Source organism: Haliaeetus leucocephalus, unplaced genomic scaffold (genome assembly GCF_000737465.1).
Source record: "Haliaeetus leucocephalus isolate CR32 unplaced genomic scaffold, Haliaeetus_leucocephalus-4.0 Scaffold262, whole genome shotgun sequence".
Classification (NCBI taxonomy): domain Eukaryota; kingdom Metazoa; phylum Chordata; class Aves; order Accipitriformes; family Accipitridae; genus Haliaeetus; species Haliaeetus leucocephalus.
Window position 1 is genome coordinate 5,956,987 of NW_010972698.1, and position 23,028 is coordinate 5,980,014.

General features: G+C 35.8%; 1 protein-coding gene across 6 annotated transcripts in view; it reads left to right on the plus strand.

Annotated features, from left to right (window-relative positions):
* Positions 1-23,028, plus strand: part of STAG2 (stromal antigen 2) — an 82,050-nt gene that overhangs the window by 37,885 nt on the left and 21,137 nt on the right. For all 6 annotated transcript variants that reach the window (XM_010568982.1, XM_010568981.1, XM_010568978.1 and 3 more), the window contains exons 2-19: positions 484-628; positions 2,094-2,172; positions 3,348-3,509; positions 6,280-6,376; positions 7,661-7,737; positions 9,027-9,231; positions 11,492-11,643; positions 14,074-14,147; positions 14,262-14,385; positions 15,554-15,652; positions 15,749-15,828; positions 16,366-16,473; positions 17,357-17,468; positions 18,081-18,198; positions 18,935-19,038; positions 19,917-20,009; positions 20,199-20,288; positions 21,350-21,553. In XM_010568982.1, the coding sequence (XP_010567284.1) occupies positions 585-628; positions 2,094-2,172; positions 3,348-3,509; positions 6,280-6,376; positions 7,661-7,737; positions 9,027-9,231; positions 11,492-11,643; positions 14,074-14,147; positions 14,262-14,385; positions 15,554-15,652; positions 15,749-15,828; positions 16,366-16,473; positions 17,357-17,468; positions 18,081-18,198; positions 18,935-19,038; positions 19,917-20,009; positions 20,199-20,288; positions 21,350-21,553 (2,022 nt within the window). In that variant the 5' untranslated portion in view covers positions 484-584. The remainder of the gene's footprint in view (positions 1-483; positions 629-2,093; positions 2,173-3,347; positions 3,510-6,279; positions 6,377-7,660; positions 7,738-9,026; positions 9,232-11,491; positions 11,644-14,073; positions 14,148-14,261; positions 14,386-15,553; positions 15,653-15,748; positions 15,829-16,365; positions 16,474-17,356; positions 17,469-18,080; positions 18,199-18,934; positions 19,039-19,916; positions 20,010-20,198; positions 20,289-21,349; positions 21,554-23,028) is intronic.

The following is a 23,028-nucleotide window of genomic DNA, read 5'->3' on the forward strand; positions in this document are numbered from 1 at the left end:
GTTTACAAATTGGAGATACAAAGTTGGTATATATAATGTCCTTAAATGTACACGTGCTGTGCTTTAACATAAAATGTGGTTTTGTTTTGGTTAACCAGAAATATCCTAGTGTTGGTAAGTCTGGGCTCTGCAGTGCATGGTGTTACAGTTCAAACTTAAATCTAGTATAGATTTAGAAATAAAAGCTATTACTTGCAAGGTGTTAATGAAAACCATTCCAGTTTGCTCATCCTGTTCAGAAAATTGGGGTTTTTTTTCCAAATGTTTCTGTATTTTATTTTACTGTGATGTTTTTAACATTTGTAGAGGTACTTTGTAGAAAGATCGTGGGAGGAGTCAAAAATATAAAAATCTCTAAACAGGAAAAAGCTTGGTTGGAAACAGAGGGTGTTGTGATCTAAATTTTCTGTGTTTCCAACTTTTTTTACCCCTTCATATGTGGAAAAATTTTCACTGTTTTTTTAAATTTATTTTTTATTGTAGAAGTTGTCCACTACAAAGGAAGAAAGAAAAGTAAGCTTGTACTTCAGACTGGTTTTTGAATATCTTTCTAATACAGTGGTGTTCCAGAAGATGATAAAGAAATGATAGCAGCTCCAGAAATACCAACTGATTTTACTCTCCTTCAGTAAGTGTTTTTAAGAATTTGTAGTTTCCTTTTAAAATGTACTGGCTCTTTTTAGTGTTAATACATATAGCTGGTTTTCTTTTGGAAACAAGGAAACAAAATGAGGGAATAGGGTTTTAGATTTTTTTCCTATTGAAATGTTGATAAAGCATTGTTTGAATTCTTTCTTGAGTATTCAGCAGTAATTAAAATAAGTATTTCAGAAGTGCTTAATTATTTTAAATCAGTTTTTAAACTTTGCTGGTAGGAAGCCATTGTGACAGACATTTTCGTTTATGCAATGTACTTCTTGGGATTTTGTCTTTCTAAATGAAATGTTTGAATAAGAAACTTTGATTAGGAATGAAAAAAAAAAAGTTTCCTTCATTAAAGCCTCTTTATACAGAGAGTGGAAGCAGTTGAGGTATTTGCCCTTAATAACTGGGGCGAGTTGCCTAATATTTAAAATACGTAATGCCAAATGCTTTAGCTAAAGCCAAAGTCTTAGCTTCCCTCAGGCATCAGTTCCTTGGTGGTTTTGACATCATTTTATTAGCTCTCTAGTCTTCCTACAATTTCTAAGAAACAGACATTTGAATTTCCAAGATTGAAGATCAGGTATAGATTACATTTTGGACAGAGAAGTAAAGTGATTATTTTAAGCAGACCAGAAGAATCCAGTTCCTCATCTTTTAATTGTCAAGAAATTGGCATGAATACATTTCAACAGACTGCTAAATGGATTAAATTGGTATAAAATCTAAAAAGGGACAAAGATGCGGTTTTGTATCAATGAGGTTGGTGATGTCGTGCCCCCCCCCCCCCCAATGTTGGCAATAAAGCATTTGTATATCAATGCAGCATATTTTAACGATGTAGGAAACTAAACAAATGAGAAAGTGTGTATATTGTTCAACATCTTTTTACCTTTATAAGCCTAAAAAGAACTACAGGTTATCTTTTTGATGGAGAAACCTCACCTAAACTTTCAACAGAAGTGCATACCTCTTTACTGCCTACTTAGTTTCTGATAGGATGAAGGGATCTGCTGGGACACTTTGCTTGTGAGGGAAGGTGGTGGGGGGGTTTTTTGTTTGTTTCTTTTGCTGTTGGGTTTTTTCCTCTTTTGTTTAAGTATTTGTGGCAGATATTTATAGTGCTCTTTGCTTTTTGAGATGGTGTAATGTTTGGCTCGTGCCAAAAGCAAGATTCCCAACCTGTTGCTATTTTCTACCCACCTTCACATCTTTTAACCTGACTGTATGGCTTTCTTCACAGGTAAATTGTTTGGAGGAGGCAGGGTAGGGTGTGAGTGTGAGGATATGCTCTGATCTGTTCCTCAGCAGTAGACTTAAACAGAAGCAGAAAGCAGTTTCACTGTTAGAGTTGACTTACTGGACCCTGAGAGCATAATGTCGCTTCATGTAGTGTATTTAAGAAAGTTTCTGATGAAATGTGTAAATGGTTTGTCTTTTTATCCTTGCAGGGAGTCTGAAACACACTTCTCTTCCGATACAGACTTTGAGGATATTGAAGGAAAAAACCAAAAACAAGGCAAAGGAAAAGTATGTTCAGTTTATAGGGATACTGCAACACTTCTGCTGTTAGGAATTGAAGAGTTCAGCACTTGCTTTGAAGCCGAATGAGCTAAGAGTATTTTCTGAAAATGCGAGTGTTCTGTGAAGAGAGTTCATATTTGTATCTGCATTGAAATGCTTCATCTTGAGTATTTGCATGATATTTCCTTAGTGCTGTGATGGCATAAGGGAGGTGGGGGAGAAAAAGATTAGCTTTGATTTGATTAGTCTCTCTGCATGTGTTCCATCCTATACTTAAATTTGGTGCTAATACAGTCTCTTTTGGTTGGTGTCATTAATTCTGTCGCTCTCTTAATTTGAAAAGTGAACAGAAACCAATAATGAAATGAAAAGGTTTTTTTTAATAGGCTGCAGACAGGAGGTTGCACTACTGGAGTGGGGAGGTCTAAACCCAGTAAATAACCATTCTCTCCCCTCATCGGAGCCATGTCCTCCCGATCTGGGTGGCTCCTGCCCTCTCACTGGCTTGACACCCACCACATGCGGCTCCTTCACTGCCGTGGCGCAGGCAGGCTGCTGCACGGCGGCTGGCCTGGGCTGTGACTGCCTTGCCGGGCACCCCATGTACCTGTACTGGTACAGAGTGCCTGGTCATTAAGAGATGGTGATAAATAATTTAATACAACAGTCATTTCTGTTTAATTTTTTTTTTTCCTTTCTTTCTGTAAGTCGTACTTGATTTGGGGAATCAAATACAGAGACACCTGTCTGCTCTTCCTCACCCTCACTTGCTAATGTGCGATCAAATTAAAAAACAAAGGGTTAATGAGTTGCAGAGGAGATCTGTGATGTGCGTTAAGGGAATTGCCATAGCTGTTTTAAATAAAATCTGTGTAATCTGTTTTATAATTTAACGTGAGAAAAATCTTTGTGTCGTACACTGTCACTAATTGAATTTTTAGTGGCTAGAAGTTTTTAGATGAGGGAAGGAGGAAGTGGAACCTGTAGAATTCTTGCAGGTCTTTGTATTAGTCAGGATCAGCTATTATTCTCAACTTTGGATTTTAAATCGTTCCTGAAGACAGAAAGCCTTGTGTATAGTTGTCATGGTAAGACTAGTGATTTGGGGTTGGTTTTTTTTTTTTTTTTAAACTACTACATAATAGGCAGTTAAAACTTCTTATGTGTGTTCGTGATTGCAGACCTGTAAAAAAGGAAAAAAGGGACCAGCAGAGAAGGGGAAAAGTGGAAACGGAGGAGGGAAACCTGGTGGTCCGAATCGGATGAATGGACATCACCAACAGAATGGTGTGGAAAACATGATGCTGTTTGAGGTAGTTAAAATGGGCAAGAGTGCTATGCAGGTAAGACTTGGGATATCTCTATGCCTTGGATGAATATGCAACTTAAATACAACAATTTTCCTGTACATATGATTTAATAAAATGACGCCTAAAGTAAATTTTTTTCCTTCAATTTGTCGCTTTTAGTTCCAGATTAAGATTTTCTTTAAAAAAAGTGGTTTTGCATTGTTAAGGTTTGAATTTGAACAAACTGATTTTTCATTTCAAAATGTCAGGCATGAATAATCACATATATAATGAAGAAATTCAAGCTATGATTCAAAGTAGGTTTTCAGTATCCTGAGTGATACATGACTTTACAGCCACACAAAAAGGACTTTAACTAAGTACCAATGTGGTTTATGCCTGTAGTTGTCATAGAACTTAACAGGAAATCTGTAGTTTGTAGATCCCCCCCCAGAGCTTAGATTATCTGAAGGAAAAAAAAAAAATTGCTTCTCTTCTCTTCCCCAAAGTAAAATCACTAGCTGCAACTCAAGGGCTACTCTTTAAATTTCCCCTAAGTTGACTTGACTAATATATATTGCAACACACTAATGGCTGGAATTAGGGTCAGGAAATTTTAACCTGTTAGAAGTCTCTGCATTAGGCACTGTCTCCACTGCATTTACTCGCAGGACTGAAGTCAGTACTAAGATACTTAGCACGCTTTTTTTTTTTTTCTTTCCTTAAATTGAGTTAAATCAATAAAGCATTTGCTTGAGTGTGTGAATCTTCCAGTGGAGAGAGGGTTAAAGTGTAAGCCTGTCAGCCATGAAGCCTTCCTGCTGACTCACTCATGTGACTCCTCAGCAGCCTGGAAGAAACACTATCTTTGGGACTGAAAATCTAGAGTATGCAGTTTGTGTGATACACATGCAGGAAGGTGGGTCTATATGCAGTCCCCTCAAGATTTGCAGGCTACTGTGTTAGAGCTGGGAACCTTGAAGCCTGAATTCCTTGGCAGAAATTTAGTTCAGACGTGTAAAAAAGAACAGACTACTTCAATGTCTTTGCACAGAGAAATTCTGATACTTGCATCATTTATTTTGTTCTGCCATATTTCAAAGTGGGTGGAAAAACTATACTTTTCTAACTGTTGCTGTGTGTGCTGCATTTTCAGCCAATTAACAGCGGTTGTATCTTCATCACATGTAACTGTTTAAAATGATAGACAGTCAAAATCTTTTGCTTTCCAAGAGCAAAATGGACCTTTGCCAGGCCTGATTATTCTGTTGAATTGGGGAATTGATACCTGGGTAATAGTTAATCTTAAGTCAATGTTTTTTGTCAAAATTACGGAAGAAAAAAATTCTCAAAGTATTTCTAAAGTCCACTTCAGCACTCAATGTAAAAAGTTTTTTTCTGTGGTCCTCAGCTCTTGATTACCTGAGAAGATTTTGATAATAATTTTTATTTTATTTTAATTTTTTTTTTAAATCTGTTCCATACCTTCGTCTGAGTTAGTGTCTATTCTCTGGCAAAAACAGGCGGTTCATCCACTGAGACAAAATGTTTCAAGAAACTACTGTTTTGCTGGAGGTTCTTTAAAATAAATAAGTTCTGAAAACAAGGCTGCCTAACTGAAATACTTGTCCTGTTCCTAGCATTATGCTGTTCTTGCACAGTGACCTTCTTTATAAGCCTAATTTAAGGTGTTTCTTAGATTATTAACGCCCTCCCCACAGACCAATCAAATCAGTACTAGTTTGTAGGTTCTGCTCCTACTGGGAAGACTAAGACAGTTTCACTTTGAGTTTTTTCATTCTTTTTGTCTTGTTGACGAAAGTTGTGTATCATACTATAAACAATCATAAATTTAGGGAAGAGGGTTTTAGCTGTATCTCTGTTCAGAAATTTTTCCTGCATGGCAATATGTTTTATTTGTCCTCGCACCATTATTGCCCATGAGAGTAAGCACTGAGGAGAGTACAGACAGGAAGCGTTGGAGATGCTGCATAGTCCAGTTGTCTTTTGGAAGTTCTGAACTATTCCATAATCTCTTTTTATTTAGAATGACTCTAGATTTTAGGGCCAGGGTATCAACATATTAAAAAAACACAAAACTGAGAGCTTGATGCTAAACTGAGTCTCTTGTGCCTGTGTTAATGAATTGTCTGATACATGTTTTTATGACTTCTGTAGCAGACAGTTTGTACTACACACATGGATGGTTTAAACATAATTGCATGAAAATTCTGTTTTCTCAAAACCATTATCACAGGTTTCTTATTAATTAGCTTCCCTTTAAGGTTTTTTAGTAAAATGTTCGTGTTCCTATTTGGTTTAGTGAATACAGAGTAATTAACGTCCCTGCAGTGTAGGGTAGTGCTCTTCATCCTGTTACGGCTAATGTGCGTGGAGCACAGTTCATTAAAGGGACAACATTTTTGAAGAGTATAGGGATGTGTAGCTGTTGGAACTGAACACCTAAATATTATCTTTAGAAAATCATCACTGGGGGGGGGAGAAAACCTGCTTCTGCAAAATATTTTTGCATTCTTCCTCAAAAAAAGTTACTGTAGCTTAGATTATGGTATTCCTGTGCTTTATATTTAGGTGTCAGTTTCGTACTTGTATATGTTTATAGAATAAAATGAGTTCTTTTCAAGAAAACTGATATTATGGCAGTAAAGGATCATTCAAACATTTTGTTCTGTATTAATCAAAAAACAACAAGAGTTCAGGTTATTTATGGAAGAAACAAGAATCACTTGCTGGAAAGCAGTTAAATGACACTGTCTTCAATTTGTGAAAACTGAAAAGTGCCTTTATATCTGTTTCTTTTCAGTCTGTAGTGGATGACTGGATAGAGTCATACAAACATGACAGAGATATAGCACTTCTTGATCTCATTAACTTCTTTATTCAGTGTTCAGGCTGCAAAGGTAAGATACTGAAATGTTAACTCCTTTGCTTTTATACTACATATGCTGTAGGACTCTTCCATCCCTGCGGCTAGTTTACATTGTTAGGTTCGTGTAGTTAAGCTAGTATTTCTGAAGGTAGGAGCAGGAGGTTTAAAATATTAGACTATATTTAAAAATGTAGATAAAGCCTTTTGTATTCACACCAGAGATAATGCAGTACTGGTACTTCACACTTACTTCATCTTCCTCTGCTCCTGCTATTATTTCAGAAAACCATCTCTCTTAACATTGATAGTTTAGCTTGTTCAGTCTTGGACTTCTAGTTTGGATTTATCTCCTTCTTATCATTGAGTGTTTTAAGATTGTTTCATAGCCTTTGTAGAGATGCTTGATTTAAAAGATATTATGGACAGCTTCATGGTAGCCTGTGTACAGTAAGATTGTATTTCCATATTTTATTCTCTTCTTTATTTTCTGGTTTTCTTTTGTCATTTCCACATCCTCCATTCTTTGTCCCCTCACCTCCTTTTGAAGAGGAGAAGGTAATTTACTCTGTGGTGTCGCTGCACTTGATAGAGTAGGACTGGATGTAATTTGTTCCACTCAAGCATTTCTCTGTCCTGATAAACTTCTAATGTGCGTAAATCTCCAGAAAGCTAACACCATTCCTCAGAGGTTATCTATGCTTTCAAGAGCAGTGACCTTTTGATTATTGTTACCAGATAAAACTACAGAATCTTTTAATGCTTTCTGAGATGATCCTTGTCATGAATTTTGCTGTATAGTTGCAGTAAACTTTAGGAGATCTATTTGTTTTTTATATCACCATTTACACTCTAACAGTTCGAGGCTAAGAGAAATAGAAATTGTGTGAAATCACTGTGTTTATTACAGTGCAGAAGATAATAAGTAGCAATAGAACTGTTCAAAATGGTCTTATACCATTTAGAATCATGAGTCCTGAAAGGTCACTTCAGATTAGTGTAGTCTCTTGGCTGACGAAGAGGTTTGGCACAAGTATCTTTCACTTCTGAATATGAATGAATGAGTATATTCTAGATGTGTGCGTACGTGCACGCAAACACACTTTGAAAAAAGTATAATAATAAACACTATACATATATATAAAAGAAAAAGTATTGGTGCCACTAAAATAAGAAATGTGTAACTTCTTAAAAAATACATGTGTAATCTGCAGGTTAGCTGAATATTGGTAATTTTTACATTGTAGCGGGAGCCATGTCATATGCCATCTACCTCTTTCATACTGAAAGTGCTAATAATCTAATGTTTACATTGTAGGAGTTGTTACAGCAGAGATGTTCCGACATATGCAGAATTCTGAAATAATCCGAAAAATGACTGAAGAATTTGATGAGGTAATTTAATGAAGTGCTGATAATGTATTTATATTAATTTTTTATCTTACCTGTCCTAATCTTACTGGATCATGTTGCTACAGGTTTCTTTCGAGGGTAAGGTCAGCTGCAAAAATGACAGGACTTTTATGAATGAAAATCTTGGAACTCCTTTATTTCATTGAATTTGTAAGACTAGGAAGTAAAGCTCTGCATGAATATAACTTGTTTTATTAATGGTTTGAGAAATCAATATCGACTTTCAGTTTTTGAATAGTGGGAACTCCTACTACTGTTGGGTTGTGTGGGATGCCTCCTCGTTCCTGCTGTGTACGTAAGGCCTTTAAGTCTTTAACTTTTAAAATGGTTGCTAAATTTATTTTTATGCATTCATTAGTCTACAAATCGTGGGGATTTGAATGTGATTATTCTCTAGTTGAAGACTAATGCCTTGCCTTTCATGGGGATTATAACTTCTTTTCCTTTAAATTGTGTCTTACTTTCTGTTCCACTGAGTGTTGCGGTAAATGAGATGCCTTGGTTTTTTGGGTGTTTTGGTTTTTTGTGGGTTTATTTTTGAGTGGTATTCCTTTCACCTTGTGTTCCAGAGAACATAAAGGTAGCTTTAAAACGTCCCAAAATTTGTCTAATATGGAAATAATCCCATACTCCCCCCCCGCCCCCATTAAAATCCAAAAAACATCAGTAACTTTAACAGAGTTAAAGTTAACATATTAACTTTAATATGGTTTTGTTTAACTTCCCCCCTCCCCGTCATTTTACCGTTATTTGTAAAAGTTCCTGAATCAGGAGAGGAACACACATTTGTTATGTTCAAGGTGCTGTAGTAGGTCATTTTATGACTTTAGGAATTTTCAGTCTGATATGTAAGCATCTCCCTGTAAACTTTATTATAGTCCTGAACTGAGTGTTCTTAAACATGTCAATTAACTGTTCATGTGATGGTTCTTTTGTTCTAGTGTAACCTGAAACAGATTGTAAGGGGTATGAATTACTTTTTTTTTTTTTTAAGGGAGTAGGACAGAAGGAAGAAATTAGGAGTTATTTCAGTATATCTAGTTGTGTTCGGGTTTATGGTAGGACTTGTAGAATGTTGTCTCTGCATGTAACAAGCCTGAGCTGCAAAGTAGATGCATATTTGTGGAATCATGTTCTTCTGATATATCATTTTTATGGCACCAGAGATTTTGGCATTAAAGTTGTACCCATCTCTTTTTAATCTTTATTTAATAACATGACTTTTAAGACATTTGAAAGTTTCCTGTTTCCTTTTTTGTTTTTTTTTATAGGATAGCGGAGATTATCCGCTTACTATGGCTGGTCCCCAGTGGAAGAAGTTCAAATCCAGTTTTTGTGAGTTCATTGGAGTACTCGTCCGACAATGTCAATATAGCATCATATATGATGAATATATGATGGATACTGTCATTTCACTGCTTACGGGGCTGTCAGACTCACAAGTCAGAGCATTTCGGCACACTAGCACACTGGCAGGTCAGTGAATTATATTATCTCTGTATTGCTTCCATTTTATGCTTTGTGTTGCACGGGAAAGAATTGTTCTGGTTGAACTTCTTGATATTCGACATGCAGCTCATGTTTCATTGTGTGATACAGTTTTTGTCTAATGCAACTTGTTTTGGTACAACTTTCTTACCTTGTCTTTATTGGTTTTTCATTACTGAAAAAACCCCAGCATTATTTCAAAGCATTCTTTACCAGCTGTCTAGTACTTAATTTTTGTTAGCTTTAAGTCTAGTAGAAAAAGTAAATAGAAGGAAACTTTTCAGTTGATTCTACAAGTTTGTCTTTGATCATAATAAGGGTGTAGATATCTTTTTAACCTCAGATGCAGTCAAACCTGTTTATGCTCTGCATTAAGTCAAACAGGAGTCATATTTTAGATTAGATGCAATTTTTACTACAAATTTGAATTGTGCTGTATATTGAGGCTGTGGCACAATGCAATTGAAAAGTAGCATTTCCATTCATTGCATTAGAAGTAATTTTAAAGAATGCTTCATCAGTGATACAGTCACTAAATTTCTGTATGGTTTTCAGTAATTGTCCTTTTTACGTGATTTTTTTCAAATCTGTTAAATTACAAAGAAATCCCTTATGAGTTAAGTATGGCGTGTTTTAAATAAGTGTATCATTATATGGACAAAGAAGAAGCTTCTTGGATAAGTCCTAAACCTGCGTTGATTAATGAAGAAGGGTCTCAGATGGCTTTGTGCAGCAGTCCACTTAATGTAAGGCTTATAGCAGTTCTAGTCTGAACAAGGTGAATTTAGACTGTACGTGAAACTGAGTTTTTGCCACACTGGAAATAGTTCTTGTTAGCTTTACTGCAACTGGCCAATCTATAGCCATCTTCAGTTCTGACTATCTGATCATTTGTTCTATTTCATCGATCATCTCTCTTGAATATACATTAGCACGCTGCACATCAGGCTGCTGCTGAGAGACTTCCACTAGCCAAGGCATTTATGGGAAGAGGAACAAAACCTTTTATTTCAGGAGTATATATACTCTTTCTGCTCTATCATCAATTTGTACCATATGACTAATACAAATTTTCATTCTTAAAAAACAAGCTTTTACTACTTTTTTTTGAGCTGTGCCTGAATAAAAGTTGCAGAAGTTGCCCTGTTGCATGTTAATTTCTGTCACACAAAATAATTTTTATCAGTAGTCTGTTTGCGTTTGTTCACATCAGTAGTTGATTCTGTTGATTTTGCATAATTACTTGTGCATTTCATATGAGATTACAGTTTGTACTCTTGAAGATTGTGTTTTGTATGGGATAGAGACAGCCAACAAAATCCTTATATCCATATTTACTGTTATTTGCAGTAATTTTGGTTTCTATGATTAGCTCAGACTTGTTCTTTTCATCCTGATATCCTTGGAGATCACAGTGTGTGATGATATTTCGATGTATCTGCATGTCTTTGTGCCTTACTCATCAACTTTATGCTAGTGATACATGCTTCATAATGTTCTGCGTATGCTCTGCCAATGCAAGCCCTTTCATGCCTCGTTGTTACAAAAGTTCGTAAGAAAAGCAAGTATACTATTGACCACCTCCTGGTTTCTGGAATAGGCATATTTGTCTGTACCCCTTTTAAAAGGGTTGATACAGAAATAAAAGCACACAAAAAAATCCCACCCAAGTGTATTTTACATTTTGGTCAGTTCTCTGGCTTCTAATTGGCTAATGTCTTTCTCTGCTTATGCAAATAAAGGAATATTTAAAGAAAACTGCCCCTGATTAAAATTAAATTGAGGGGAAAAGAATGGTGTGGTATGGTGGAGTTGGTTGTCTAAGACGTTTCCTTTCGAAGAAAGAAACTTGTATGTTTGTGGTTGAATGATTTGGTAATACCAGTCTGCTAACTGATTCTAATAATATTTCCTGGGCTATGTTTTTAAATCTTACATTCCACCTTCATTTTTGGCGGGGGGAGGGGAGCATATCCTATGTCTCAGTTCAACAATAATGCTTTTAGTACTAAAATTGTCAGAAAGAAAAGAACAAAATGTCAGTGTTTTTTCTATTCTGTTGATAAGTAATGATGCAGTGCTTAGTAAAACACTGCTGAAGTTTGGGTGTCAAGAAATATACAGTGAATATATTTTCATAAATACAGAAAGGGTTGGCAGGAGGAGGTGTCAAGATTTTTGTTTATAATTTTTCTTAGATCAGGTGACCTTTTAAATAATAATCCTTATTCTTTTTTCTTTTTTGTAGCCATGAAGCTGATGACTGCTTTAGTGAATGTGGCATTAAACCTTAGTATTAACATGGACAATACACAACGGCAGTATGAAGCAGAACGAAATAAAATAATTGGGAAACGAGCTAATGATAGGCTGGAACTCTTACTACAGAAAAGAAAGGAGGTTAGTGCAACTGTCTGTAGCTGGTATGCATAGGATGAGTGCTGATAAATGACAATAATTAATCTTGTTCTGTAATTTTTTTTTTTTAAAGGTTGTTACTAGTCCCTGTTTCGTTCTTTTAAGGTGTTCATGTTTAATGTTTGAAAGACTTAAATTACTTTGAAAGGTGCTTCTTACCATCCGTTTTTCTGTAAAAAAAATAAATGTAGGCTCTTAAAAAATTTCATATAGTCCCGTTTTAGTAAAGTTAGCAAGAGAGACTGCAATCAGTAATAGATTTTTTTTTTTGTGTTGTATTTCTTGACTAAACTGAGCTCAATTATGTAACAGAAATTACTGTACACTGACTGGTTTTGGCTTCTAGAGAAGAAACCCATGATCTTGGGGCAAAAATTTGCTTTTGTGATGTCAGTACTGATCTCAGCAGAAAGTGTGTTTAAAGGCTATAGATAAGGTTTTTTTTCTTCTACAGAACACACTATCAAAATTGAAAATGCAATCTACTTTTTTCTTTCTTTTTGTGTCAAAGGGACTTGCTGATTCATTGCTGACAGTGCTGTCTTGTTGAAAGCCCTAATTCATTCAGGTTTAAGTTTTTATTTTGGGGGGAACTGGTGTTTGGGTTGGTTTTTTTTTTTTGTTTTATTTCTAATGTCTAAAACAAACAACCTTCTCATGATCAAAGGAAACATCTCACTTTTGCTCTTCAACTTTTGTGGTGTTATCTGTTAAAACGTTTTTACTTTCTTGATAATTCAGATAAACTAGCAACTTTGTCTTTTGTTCATCTCACAAAAGATCTTGCAGTTTGAGACTGATCCCTTAAACAACCATTAAATGTAGTTGTGCTAGATGTGTGTGCAGGACCAGTCCTATTATAAGTAATACATAGACACACAGAAAAGGCAGTGATGTGAGCACTCGCAATCTCAATTGCTCTTATGTATATTAGCTCTTAGGATTTCTTACCAGCTTTTCTAGTTTTGGGTTTGATTTTCTGTTTTTCCTGTACTAAGTGAAAGTAGGCTTTGAAGTAACATTCAGTTGTTTGTTTGATTTCAGGTTTTGTTTTATTTATAACTTAGCCTTATCCAGTACTAAAATTCACTTTATTCTTTGATTCTTTTTGCACGTCTTTTTTAATATTTTGAATTTTTTTCCCCCTCTTTTTACTTCAGAGGCTACTGCGGGCAAGTGTTAGATTTAGGCCCAGAACATGTTAAATATTTGGTTTGTTAGTCTTTTTTTCCTCCTACTTAGTCTTTTTCTTCTTAAGTATTTCCTTATAGTTTTTTTCCTTTCTTCCATAAATTCCCAAATCTTGTGGTGCTATGGAAGTTGTTCGTTCTTGCTGTTTTCCTAAACATCTGTAGGAGAGGTCCTTTACCTTTTGTACCCATTCCCCTGCGGGTGCAGCTCCCCCCCCACCCCAATCTGGGCAGTATCTCTGGTGGTTTCTTTGTGGGGTTTTGGTGGTGGGTGGGTGGGTTTTTTGGCTTTGTTTTTTTGGGTTGGTTTTTCTTCTTCCCACCCCCCCAATCTGATCCACCAAAATGTCAACTTCCTCAATCCTTGACTATTCTCATTAACATTGTCTCAATTTGTCCTACCTTTACAGTTCAAACTGCAGAAAGAATATGCTTGTCCACTGACAATATTTAGTTGTTTTCCAGTCCTTTAACTGACTTTCTTGCACTTTAAAAGCAAATACAATTTTCTGTGTTTTAAAACACAACACACATAATTTTTCAACTCATTTGCATGTCTTGCTCTTGCATTGTTACTCTGAGACTGGATTTATCGCCTCCATTATTTTTCAGCTCCATATTCTTAAATTAATTTTTTCTGCAATACCTTGATTAGTTTCTGCATTTTTTCTTTGTAATTATGTAATGGATGAGGAGGAAAGAGGTATTCAAAACAGAGTATATGCTGCCCATGTAGTCATTTGCAGTGTTCTTCATCTGTATCTTGTCTTTTTAGATTACACATTCTTTAGCGTGCAGAAAAGACTCCATGTAATGCAGTTCACGTGATTTGGGTATTGTTCTAATAATATGTGTCCATAAAAACATAGTAAATGTATTAAAAATTGGGCTGAACATTGGGCTTAAAAAGTTACTAGAAAATTAAGTCATGTTTTCTTATAAATAACTTAAGGAGGAGCTTGCAGAAACCTAAGATGTCTTTGTTAAAGTCGAAGAACAGTTTTCCAGTGGTCAGAATTACTAAAATTTGTATGCTGTGGTATATACAATTCCTTAAATAATAGCATATTGTACCGTGAAACAGGTTTGTGACTATTTTGGGAAAGGATTTAATGGCCACACTTGCAAATGTTAACTTAATGTAGTTTGTCTAGCTTCGGCACCATCTGATCTGAGTGTAAAAGTGCTGCTCACTGTTTATGTACTCTGTTCATTGTTTCAGCTTCAGGAAAATCAGGATGAAATAGAAAACATGATGAATGCAATATTTAAAGGTGTTTTTGTGCATAGATACCGGTAAGTTTCTCTTAGTAAGTAATTTGTAGCTTCATTAATTTATTTGGGAAGCTGGTGACAAGTTATTTCTAATTATTCATCTGTTTGATCCTATTGCCCCACTTTTCTCCACAGAGATGCAATTGCTGAAATAAGAGCTATCTGTATTGAAGAGATTGGAATATGGATGAAGATGTACAGTGACGCCTTTCTCAATGACAGCTACTTAAAATATGTAGGGTGGACTATGCATGATAAGGTAAGCTGCATTGAGGAAAAGGAACGGAATCTTGAAGCATAACTCCATGGTTTTGGTGGTTGATCTTGCCAGAGTAGGTTCCGATCTCTTACCTGTTTTAATCAGTCACTGCTTTTCTTATGACTCGGAAGCATAGGCATTTCAACATATATATATATATAAAATAGAGTTGAATCGTTTGAATGGTTTTAGAGAGTGAATATAGATTTTTAAGGAACTGTTATTTGTAAGGAAGTGGCTTTTTCGATTTATTTATTGCTGATACTGACTTCTACTTTATAATACTTAACTGTTTAAAATTAATGCATTTCACATGGAATAATCCAGTCATATAGCCTAACAGTTTCTCTGTTTTGCCAAGTTAAGAAACTTTTTAGCATTCTCAGCTAGCTGTGAAAAGCATGGGAAAAGTCCCCTTTTGTGCTGATGAGTGCCTCAAGCTGTTACTTGCCAGCTATCAGTTTGAGATTATTCTCTGCTTGGAGTGGTCAACAGATAGAGTTTACAAATACTCCTTGATTCATTGCTGAGGCAGCACATTGTCTGCCTCATTGGAGACTTCAAGATACTGAATTTGAAGTGAAACAAATGAGGGATGCTTACTCATGCTATGCTGTTCATGGGTTTGATATGAAAAAACAATCACCTCTGGCAGTGGGGTTATAAGAAACTGCGTGAAGCCAGTTGTCCTAGACTTCCAAAAAGTATTTCTGTATCTATACCTTAAAACATGTTCTCTGCTAATGTAGATCTTGCACTTCAGGAGGAGTATTTCTACTTGGTAATTCTGATGTAACAAGAGATGGTCCTTAATGATACAGATATCGCCAGTTCTAATTTAAGTGAAAGGAAACATGTAAATTCTACTTAGAAATATCTCGAGCACTTAACAGTACATCTTCAAAGAATGAAACAAGTGTATTTTGACTTACAGAGATACTAACTGCAGTAAGACAGTGACAGGCGTTTTTTGGTTTGTTCATTGGTTTGTTACAAACAAGGACATATTCTTATGTCATTAACATGATTATTGATAGTATATCTTGGCAATATTTAATCTTAGTCTTTGAATTAGTTCAGACTGCAAAAGAAACTTGTCTTGTATGATTTGAAGATCACATCTGTATGCTATACTTGACTTTTAATCCAGTTCTTAATTTTATTTTAGCAAGGGGAAGTAAGACTCAAATGCCTAACTGCTTTGCAAGGGCTTTACTATAATAAAGAGCTTAATTCCAAATTGGAACTCTTCACCAGTCGGTTCAAGGTTAGTGTAACTTCATATCTTTAAGTACATATGAATTTTTTTAAAGTTGTATTACACTTCTTTCCTCTTTGAAAATACTTTCTTTTGTGTTCTTAGGATAGAATTGTGTCTATGACTCTTGACAAGGAATATGATGTTGCAGTCCAAGCAATAAAATTACTCACTCTTGTTTTACAGTAAGTACATATGTATCTCCTTTTCTGACCTACAACAGATATTAAAACTTAAAAGTATTTTCTCATACCTGTGGGTGAGGACAGCAGCTTGACAGAATTAAGATAATCCAAACTCTAGAGAAATGTCTACGCATCTTACGCTGGAACATATTGGAATTTCAAAAGTAATCTGCCTAGAACAGTGCTGTTACTTACCTACCATAGTTAAATAAGTGTAAAGGCTAGAAACTCAGAATTCAGCCTTCCTAATTTGAAGCTATCCTGCAATATTTGAACTGAAGAAATACAAGACGTGTTGAACGTTACACTATAGTTGAACTTTTGAGTATAACGTTCCACCGAATGCTCATACTTTATCAGTAATTTTAGTCTAGGAAGATTTTGGAACTAAGCTAACTTGTTTCAGGTTTTAGGATGATAAATTGAAGGAAAAGGTTTAGATTCTCCTTCATTTCCATCTCCCTCACTAGAGTTCATACTTTATATTGACTCAGCTTTTTTTTTTTTTCCTTTCCTTCTTCCCATCCCCACCCCTAGGAGTAGTGAAGAAGTTCTGACTGCAGAAGACTGTGAAAATGTATACCATCTGGTTTATTCAGCTCATCGGCCAGTAGCCGTTGCCGCAGGGGAATTTCTTTATAAAAAGTAAGGTGGAGAAATTATAGTTAACTTCTTGTTCCTGTAGATTTTAGTGTGTGCATTAATACTACAGTTCTGATTAGTTTAAATTAAGGAAAGGAAAAACTGAATAATGAAGTGGCCTTAAGAAATAACTTACAGAAAATGCAACACTGCTGTAGTTTTTGAACTGTTGTAGTTCTTCTGAATGGGAAATAGAGAGTAATTTTGAAGGCTGTGCTTTAAAAGCTTATACCTACAGGGAATATAATAAAAACACTCCTCTGTCTTCTCCTTTCCTGTCCTCCCTGTGTTCTGTGAAACATCTAAAAATGCTCATGTAGTTTGGTACCTAAAACTTGTGCTTGCATCTTAAGGAGTATTTTCCCTTTTGTAGTTCCTCCCCCCTGCCAAGTTGGCTCACACGACCATTTAATAAAGTGTTTTTCTAGTTTAAAAAAAAAAAGAGAGAGAGAGAGATTCAACACATCAGGTGTGCAGGGAAACAAAATAGAATTTCCATCTAATCCTTTTCAGACTTTCTTCCAGTATTTCTTTGCTGCTTTAAAGTCTCATGTGGGGGAGGTTCAGAAAACATAATTTGTTATAGAGGAGCATGGAACCTCAAGCACCTGCAATTATGACTGATGTTTGTAAAGTATTTTGTTATAATTATACATTCCACTGGAAACAGTCAGTGAAATACCAACTCGGCATATATGAAATTGTTCAAATGATACTTGTCCTAAATTACTTCCTTTCAAAATAGAATGTGGAGCCAAGCAGCAAGGTATTAAGTGTGTGTCTGTAAAAAAAAAAAAAAAAACCAAAACAGTATCTTGATATGAATTGACTGTGGCAAAGGCAATGAAGAAGAAACTTGTCCTGACATTTTTTTTTTTTTTTTTAGGTTTTTCAGCCGCAGAGATCCTGAAGATGATGGAATACTTAAAAGGAGGGGAAGACAAAGTCCAAATGCTAACCTTGTGAAGACATTAGTGTTTTTCTTTTTGGAAAGTGAAGTAAGTTGAGTTTCAGGGATATCCTTATTTTTGCGGTGTGTTTTGTTTTTTGGTTTTTGTTTTGTTTTAATTTTTTTTTTAATTAATTTGTTGTTTTTTCTTTTCTCCACTCATTAGTTAATAACCATGAATGTGTCCTGGTTTTCCTATTGAGCAACCTGTAGGTTGAAGGATAGGTTGAAGGACTGTTTTGTGTAGCTGTGTTATCTGAAGGATCTGTCCAGTACACAGTGTTGAGACAGGCTGTGAGCTCTACTCTGACAAATATTCTTCTGTCATTCTTCATGCTAATATATAGGTGGAAAAAAATTGTGATTTAGGAGATGGACAAAGGGGGAGAGACCAAAACAAACAAAAAAACCCCACACAACCCCCACCCGTCTGTCCTCCGACCTCTGACAGATCTTGTAGCACTACTCTTTGTAGCAGTTGGTCTGGTTTCCATTTTAAGTTAATTGGGGAAAAGAGGCTTCTGTTGAACCAGAGAGCTTTTTCTCTGCTTTTTTTTGCCACAGACAGGAGCCACATGAGAAAAATACCCTGTGTTATAGCAAGTTCTGTAATGAACTTTATTGCTGATAAAGAAAAATACTTAACCTGTTCTCATTTTAGTTGCATGAACATGCTGCTTATCTTGTGGACAGCATGTGGGACTGTGCAACAGATCTCTTGAAAGACTGGGAATGTATGAACAGTCTTCTGTTGGAGGAGCCTCTCAATGGAGAAGAACGTAAGAGATTTTTGTAGATCTTTCTTTATATTGCTATGCAGTTTCTGTTAGTCTTGGTTTATAAGGAAATAAAATGTTTACATTTATGAGTCCCCATAATATTCTCTATTTTTACATGAGTACAATAAACCACTAATACTAATTATAAAATATGAAGAAGAGTAGAAAGAGATCACTTCTTGTATGGAAGTGAGACACAGAAAAACAATAGTGGGAAGAGGGAGAAAAGAGAGGGAATAAGCACGCCATGTCCAGTTGCCCTGTTGTTCCACAGGTTGAGGCTGGACTTCTGGCATTAGGGAAACTAAGTTGCTTGTGAACCTGGTTCATCTGTTGAGTGCTAAAACTACCCCATGGAAAAATACTGTAATTTCTTTAATGACAGTAAAACCAAACAAAGCCCCTAGCATAATTCTGTAATTCATAGGTCCTAGTAAATGGACCTCTAAAAAATGAAAAAGAACTAAAACTACTATAAAACTTTGGTATTTGTTTCATCCTGTCCTGTGACTCATCCAGTGATATTCCCTCAATTTTAAATATTTTCTTGTGTTGTTTTGTAAAGTGCTTATCTTCTCTATCCCCTGTGCCACAGCCACCCTGGAAATGAGCTATTGGCCTAAATGCCTGTCTTTTTTTTCTTTTAAAAAATAAACATATTTTGATCCTTAGATACTAATACTGGTGGAAAATGAAAAATCAAGCTGTGTGTTAACATCTGTTTCTTAAATTTCAGCTTTAACGGATAGACAGGAAAGCGCACTGATTGAAATAATGCTTTGTACAATTCGGCAAGCAGCTGAATGTCATCCTCCTGTGGGAAGAGGAACAGGGAAAAGGGTAGGAAGCAAAAAACTACTCCTCTAGAGATGTGAGAATGGCTATGTGGGGGCAGTGTGGGAAGAAGGAAAAGGTTGTAGGCTGTTGCTGCTGAAGGGACTGAATTCAGAAGTTCAGCTTCAGTCTCTGCAGCTTCCAGTATCTGACTAACCTGTCTTGTTCACTTTTTCTGGACTTTGGCACATGCTTAATACTGTTTGGGCTACATTTGGTTTTGCTATTAAAGGTAATACAAAATAGATTTTGAAAGAAGTATTGGTTGGAAAGGACAACAAAAAACAGTGTTTGGGAAAGCTAAAACTATTTCCAATTTGAAAGAGCAAAATGTGGGAAGGGAATGTACTTCATAGACTCTTTGGAAGGAGGGCAGTCCACCAGTTGGCTTTTCTCTGATTATATAGAGTTTAGGCAGCCCTCTTTTACTGGGGCATGAAGCAGGGAAGGGAACTGCTTTCATGACTGGTGCAGCTTTTGGTAAGGAACCTGTTTAGGTACAGATTGAAAAATTTTATGAAGATCAGATTGATGTATGAATTGAATAAATATCGTTACAAATCCTAAGTAGACTGAAACATTTGCTGTTCTTTGATTGTCAAGAAAAGCATTTTGATGATGGTATTTTGTTGCAGGGAAGGTAAACCTTTTGTTCTAGATTGTCACTTCTGTTTTCAAGATAATCTCAATAGTATTAGGTGTAACTTTAAATTGCATTTTTTGAATCCTTAATGTTTTTTTTATTGCCCTCCCCCCTTTTTTTTACATTGATATTTTACAGTGATATTAGAAGGTCTGTGTACCTAATTGTCATTTCATTAATGATAATGAAACTTTGCACCAGAACTTTTAGTTGTAAAATCTTCACAATACCAATATTTTAGGTGCTGACAGCAAAGGAAAAGAAAACCCAGTTGGATGACAGGACAAAAATTACTGAACTTTTTGCAGTGGCACTTCCTCAGTTGCTAGCAAAGGTAGGTTTAATTCTATTTCTTGCTGATGGACTGTTGTTGAAATGTTAACAAATATAGTTTCTGTAACTAGCCGTATAGCTGGCACAAGTCTTAACTTTTTCTTATTAGTCTTTATTAATATTTGCTCTGTAACAAAATGTGTTGTTCAAGACTTTTTCATTTAAACTTTTTTCCTTGTCAATTTTACAGTATTCTGTAGATGCAGAAAAAGTCACCAACTTACTGCAGTTACCACAGTACTTCGATCTGGAAATTTATACAACAGGGCGATTAGAAAAGGTAAGGTAACATTCAATAACACTTAACACAAAAGGAGAAAAAACAGAATTTAGACTTAGTCACTGCAATTTCAGTCACCATTGTAGGTGTGGTTTTTTGTGTAAGTGAGACTTTATCATAACTCTTATTGAGAGTGAGACTTGGACTTCAGAGCTGTGACTGACTGCCGTTCTTAGAGATACTGAAAGTTTGAGTTTTCCAAGGCCTGTGTGGGGAGTTTGTAAGAAAGAATCTTGCCAGTTAAATGAACTTTATGCGAGAGCATTTAATGTTGGGTTATGGTCATGTTTGAGGTATGCTGCTTGCAAATAAAGCTTGTAGAAATAGCTTGATAAGTTTTCTTTTTCTGGTCACTGAATCTAATAAACCACTGTCTTCATTGCATGAAAAAGGGGAAAACTACCAGATCACAAATTACATAGTTACTGCTCTCATTTTATCTGCTACGGTGGTGAAGTTGGTGTAAGCTGTTCTCATCTTTACTTTCTCCTTCTCAGATGCACTATTTTGTTGTATTGTGAAGGAAATAGCTGGAAATTGTTAGGGTCAAAAAAAGTAATAAAATGTTTAGGTGACAGTATAGATTAGCAATGACAGAACAGCAGTGAGCAACTCGGGTTGAGCGGAGGCATATAAGAACAACTGAAGTTGGTTTCAGTGCTGACACTTGAGTGTTATGAAACTAAATCTTCAATTATACAGCTTTTAAGACCATGTATAAATGTTTGTGTGAGTGGGAGATAAATGCTTCTGTGTAGTTCAGTTGTCATTGCAAATTCAAGTGTTGGATAAAACCATACCAACAATTGCAAATTTTTAATGACTTTAAAATGCATTGAATCTTTAGCCTTTGACAAACTCCTACTTAATTTTTGCTAAATAGATTAATTTACTCAGACGCTTCACCAGCTTTCTAGAAGTGTTTTGTGTTCTGTATCATAATTACAAAAGCAATAAATGGAATTTATCTTTTAAAATTCCTTAAGGTTTCTTACGAATAAGCGTGTGTTTATATATGTATGAATACATTTGGTTTTTTCCGCGCCTCATCTTTCTTGTAGCATTTGGATGCCTTACTGCGACAAATCCGGGATATTGTGGAGAAGCACACAGATATAGATGTTTTGGAAGCCTGCTCAAAAACATACCACGCTCTCTGTAATGAAGAATTCACAATCTTCAACAGGGTTGACATTGCAAGAAGTCAGTTAATAGATGAATTGGCAGACAAGTTTAATCGACTTCTTGAAGACTTCCTGCAAGAGGTATTTTAATGTGCAAGATCAACTTTTCCTGCCCCTGTAAATATTTCCAGTATGTTTTTCTGCCTTCCTATGCAAGTCAGTAAGTTAGGGATGGGAACTTCCCTCTGACTTTCAAAACTGTTAAGTCAAGCACAATAACACAACAGTATCATTGCTGTAATTATGTGAACTCAGACTGTTCTTTTGTATTAGGACAGTGAGTCTTTAATTTTAATCTCCTTTTGACAAGTGTGTTTTGAGAATTTGAGAGAAATTTCAGATAAAGTATGAAATCATGCTTTTCACATTTACGTTTTGAAGCTCATGTTTTTGAAAGATGTAGCATTGTCATTCCACTAGGATTCTCCTCAGATGTACTAATGTTGCTAGTCTTGCATGTGATTGCATGTTGCTGTTGTTTAAATATCACAGTCTCTAGAAGACACTCCTCCTCCCTTCCTGAATGCAAGCAGATGCAGTTAATAGTTTTAAAATCACTTTGTTCCCACACTGTGCTAATCTGAAGAGTGAGAATTTTCTGGTCCAGTATTTAAATTCACTGTGTAGGATCTCAGACATTCAGACAAAACTTGTTCCTCCTTCTCCTGATCTGTGATAATGAGCATGGGAAGTGTCTTTTTGATTACTTTATTCTCCACACTTCTCAGATGTAGACTTATTTTATCAAGCTTTGCTCCTGTTCCTCTTGCTTATTGGCCTGAACTAGGACTCCACTCTAGAAACCTAGACATATGTGGACTGTGTAAGAAATACGCCTAGTAATCCATTTATTTCCTACTTTGTGAGGCAAAGAATGAGAGGTAAAGCAAGGAAATGAAATGTCAGATGGTTGGCTTGAAGGAAAATGGCAAATACTCTGGTAGACGTGTTGAAATCCATAGTGCTTTGATAAGGTTGTTCAATTACAGAACAGTAAAACGTGTTGGACTTGCAGTATGTCTGATACACTGAGGAGTTTCTGTGACCTTAGATAGTTCATCCTGTGTACTGAAATAGTTACTTTTTGGACCCTTTCCTTTTTACTCCTTTTTTTTTTTTCCCTCTTTTTTTCCTCCAAATGCAAGTTTGTTAGAACTTGCGGGAAAATTAGAACAAAACACTTCCCTTACCTCTCTCAGAGATTTTTTTTTTTCTGTGATTAAAGTAAGATTGAGGTACTGACCTGTGGCCCATCTAGTCCAGTATCTATTGTCTGACAGTGGCCTCTGCTGGATTCTTCAGAGAATATGGAAGCACGTACATAATACATTGTATTCCACTATCCTAGACTTTTTTCGTTTTTTCCCCTTGTCCCTCCTTCCCACCCCCCTCCCTTTTCTCCTTATGCTGCTATTTCTAAACATAAACTGCTACACTCTCTCTTAACTCTTTAACTCTACCGAAAACAAATGTGTCATTGATAATTCATTTAGATGCAGTTCTCCCTCCCCTGGTTGTTGTTGGTTGGGGGGGGGGGGGGGGGGTCTGGGGTCAGG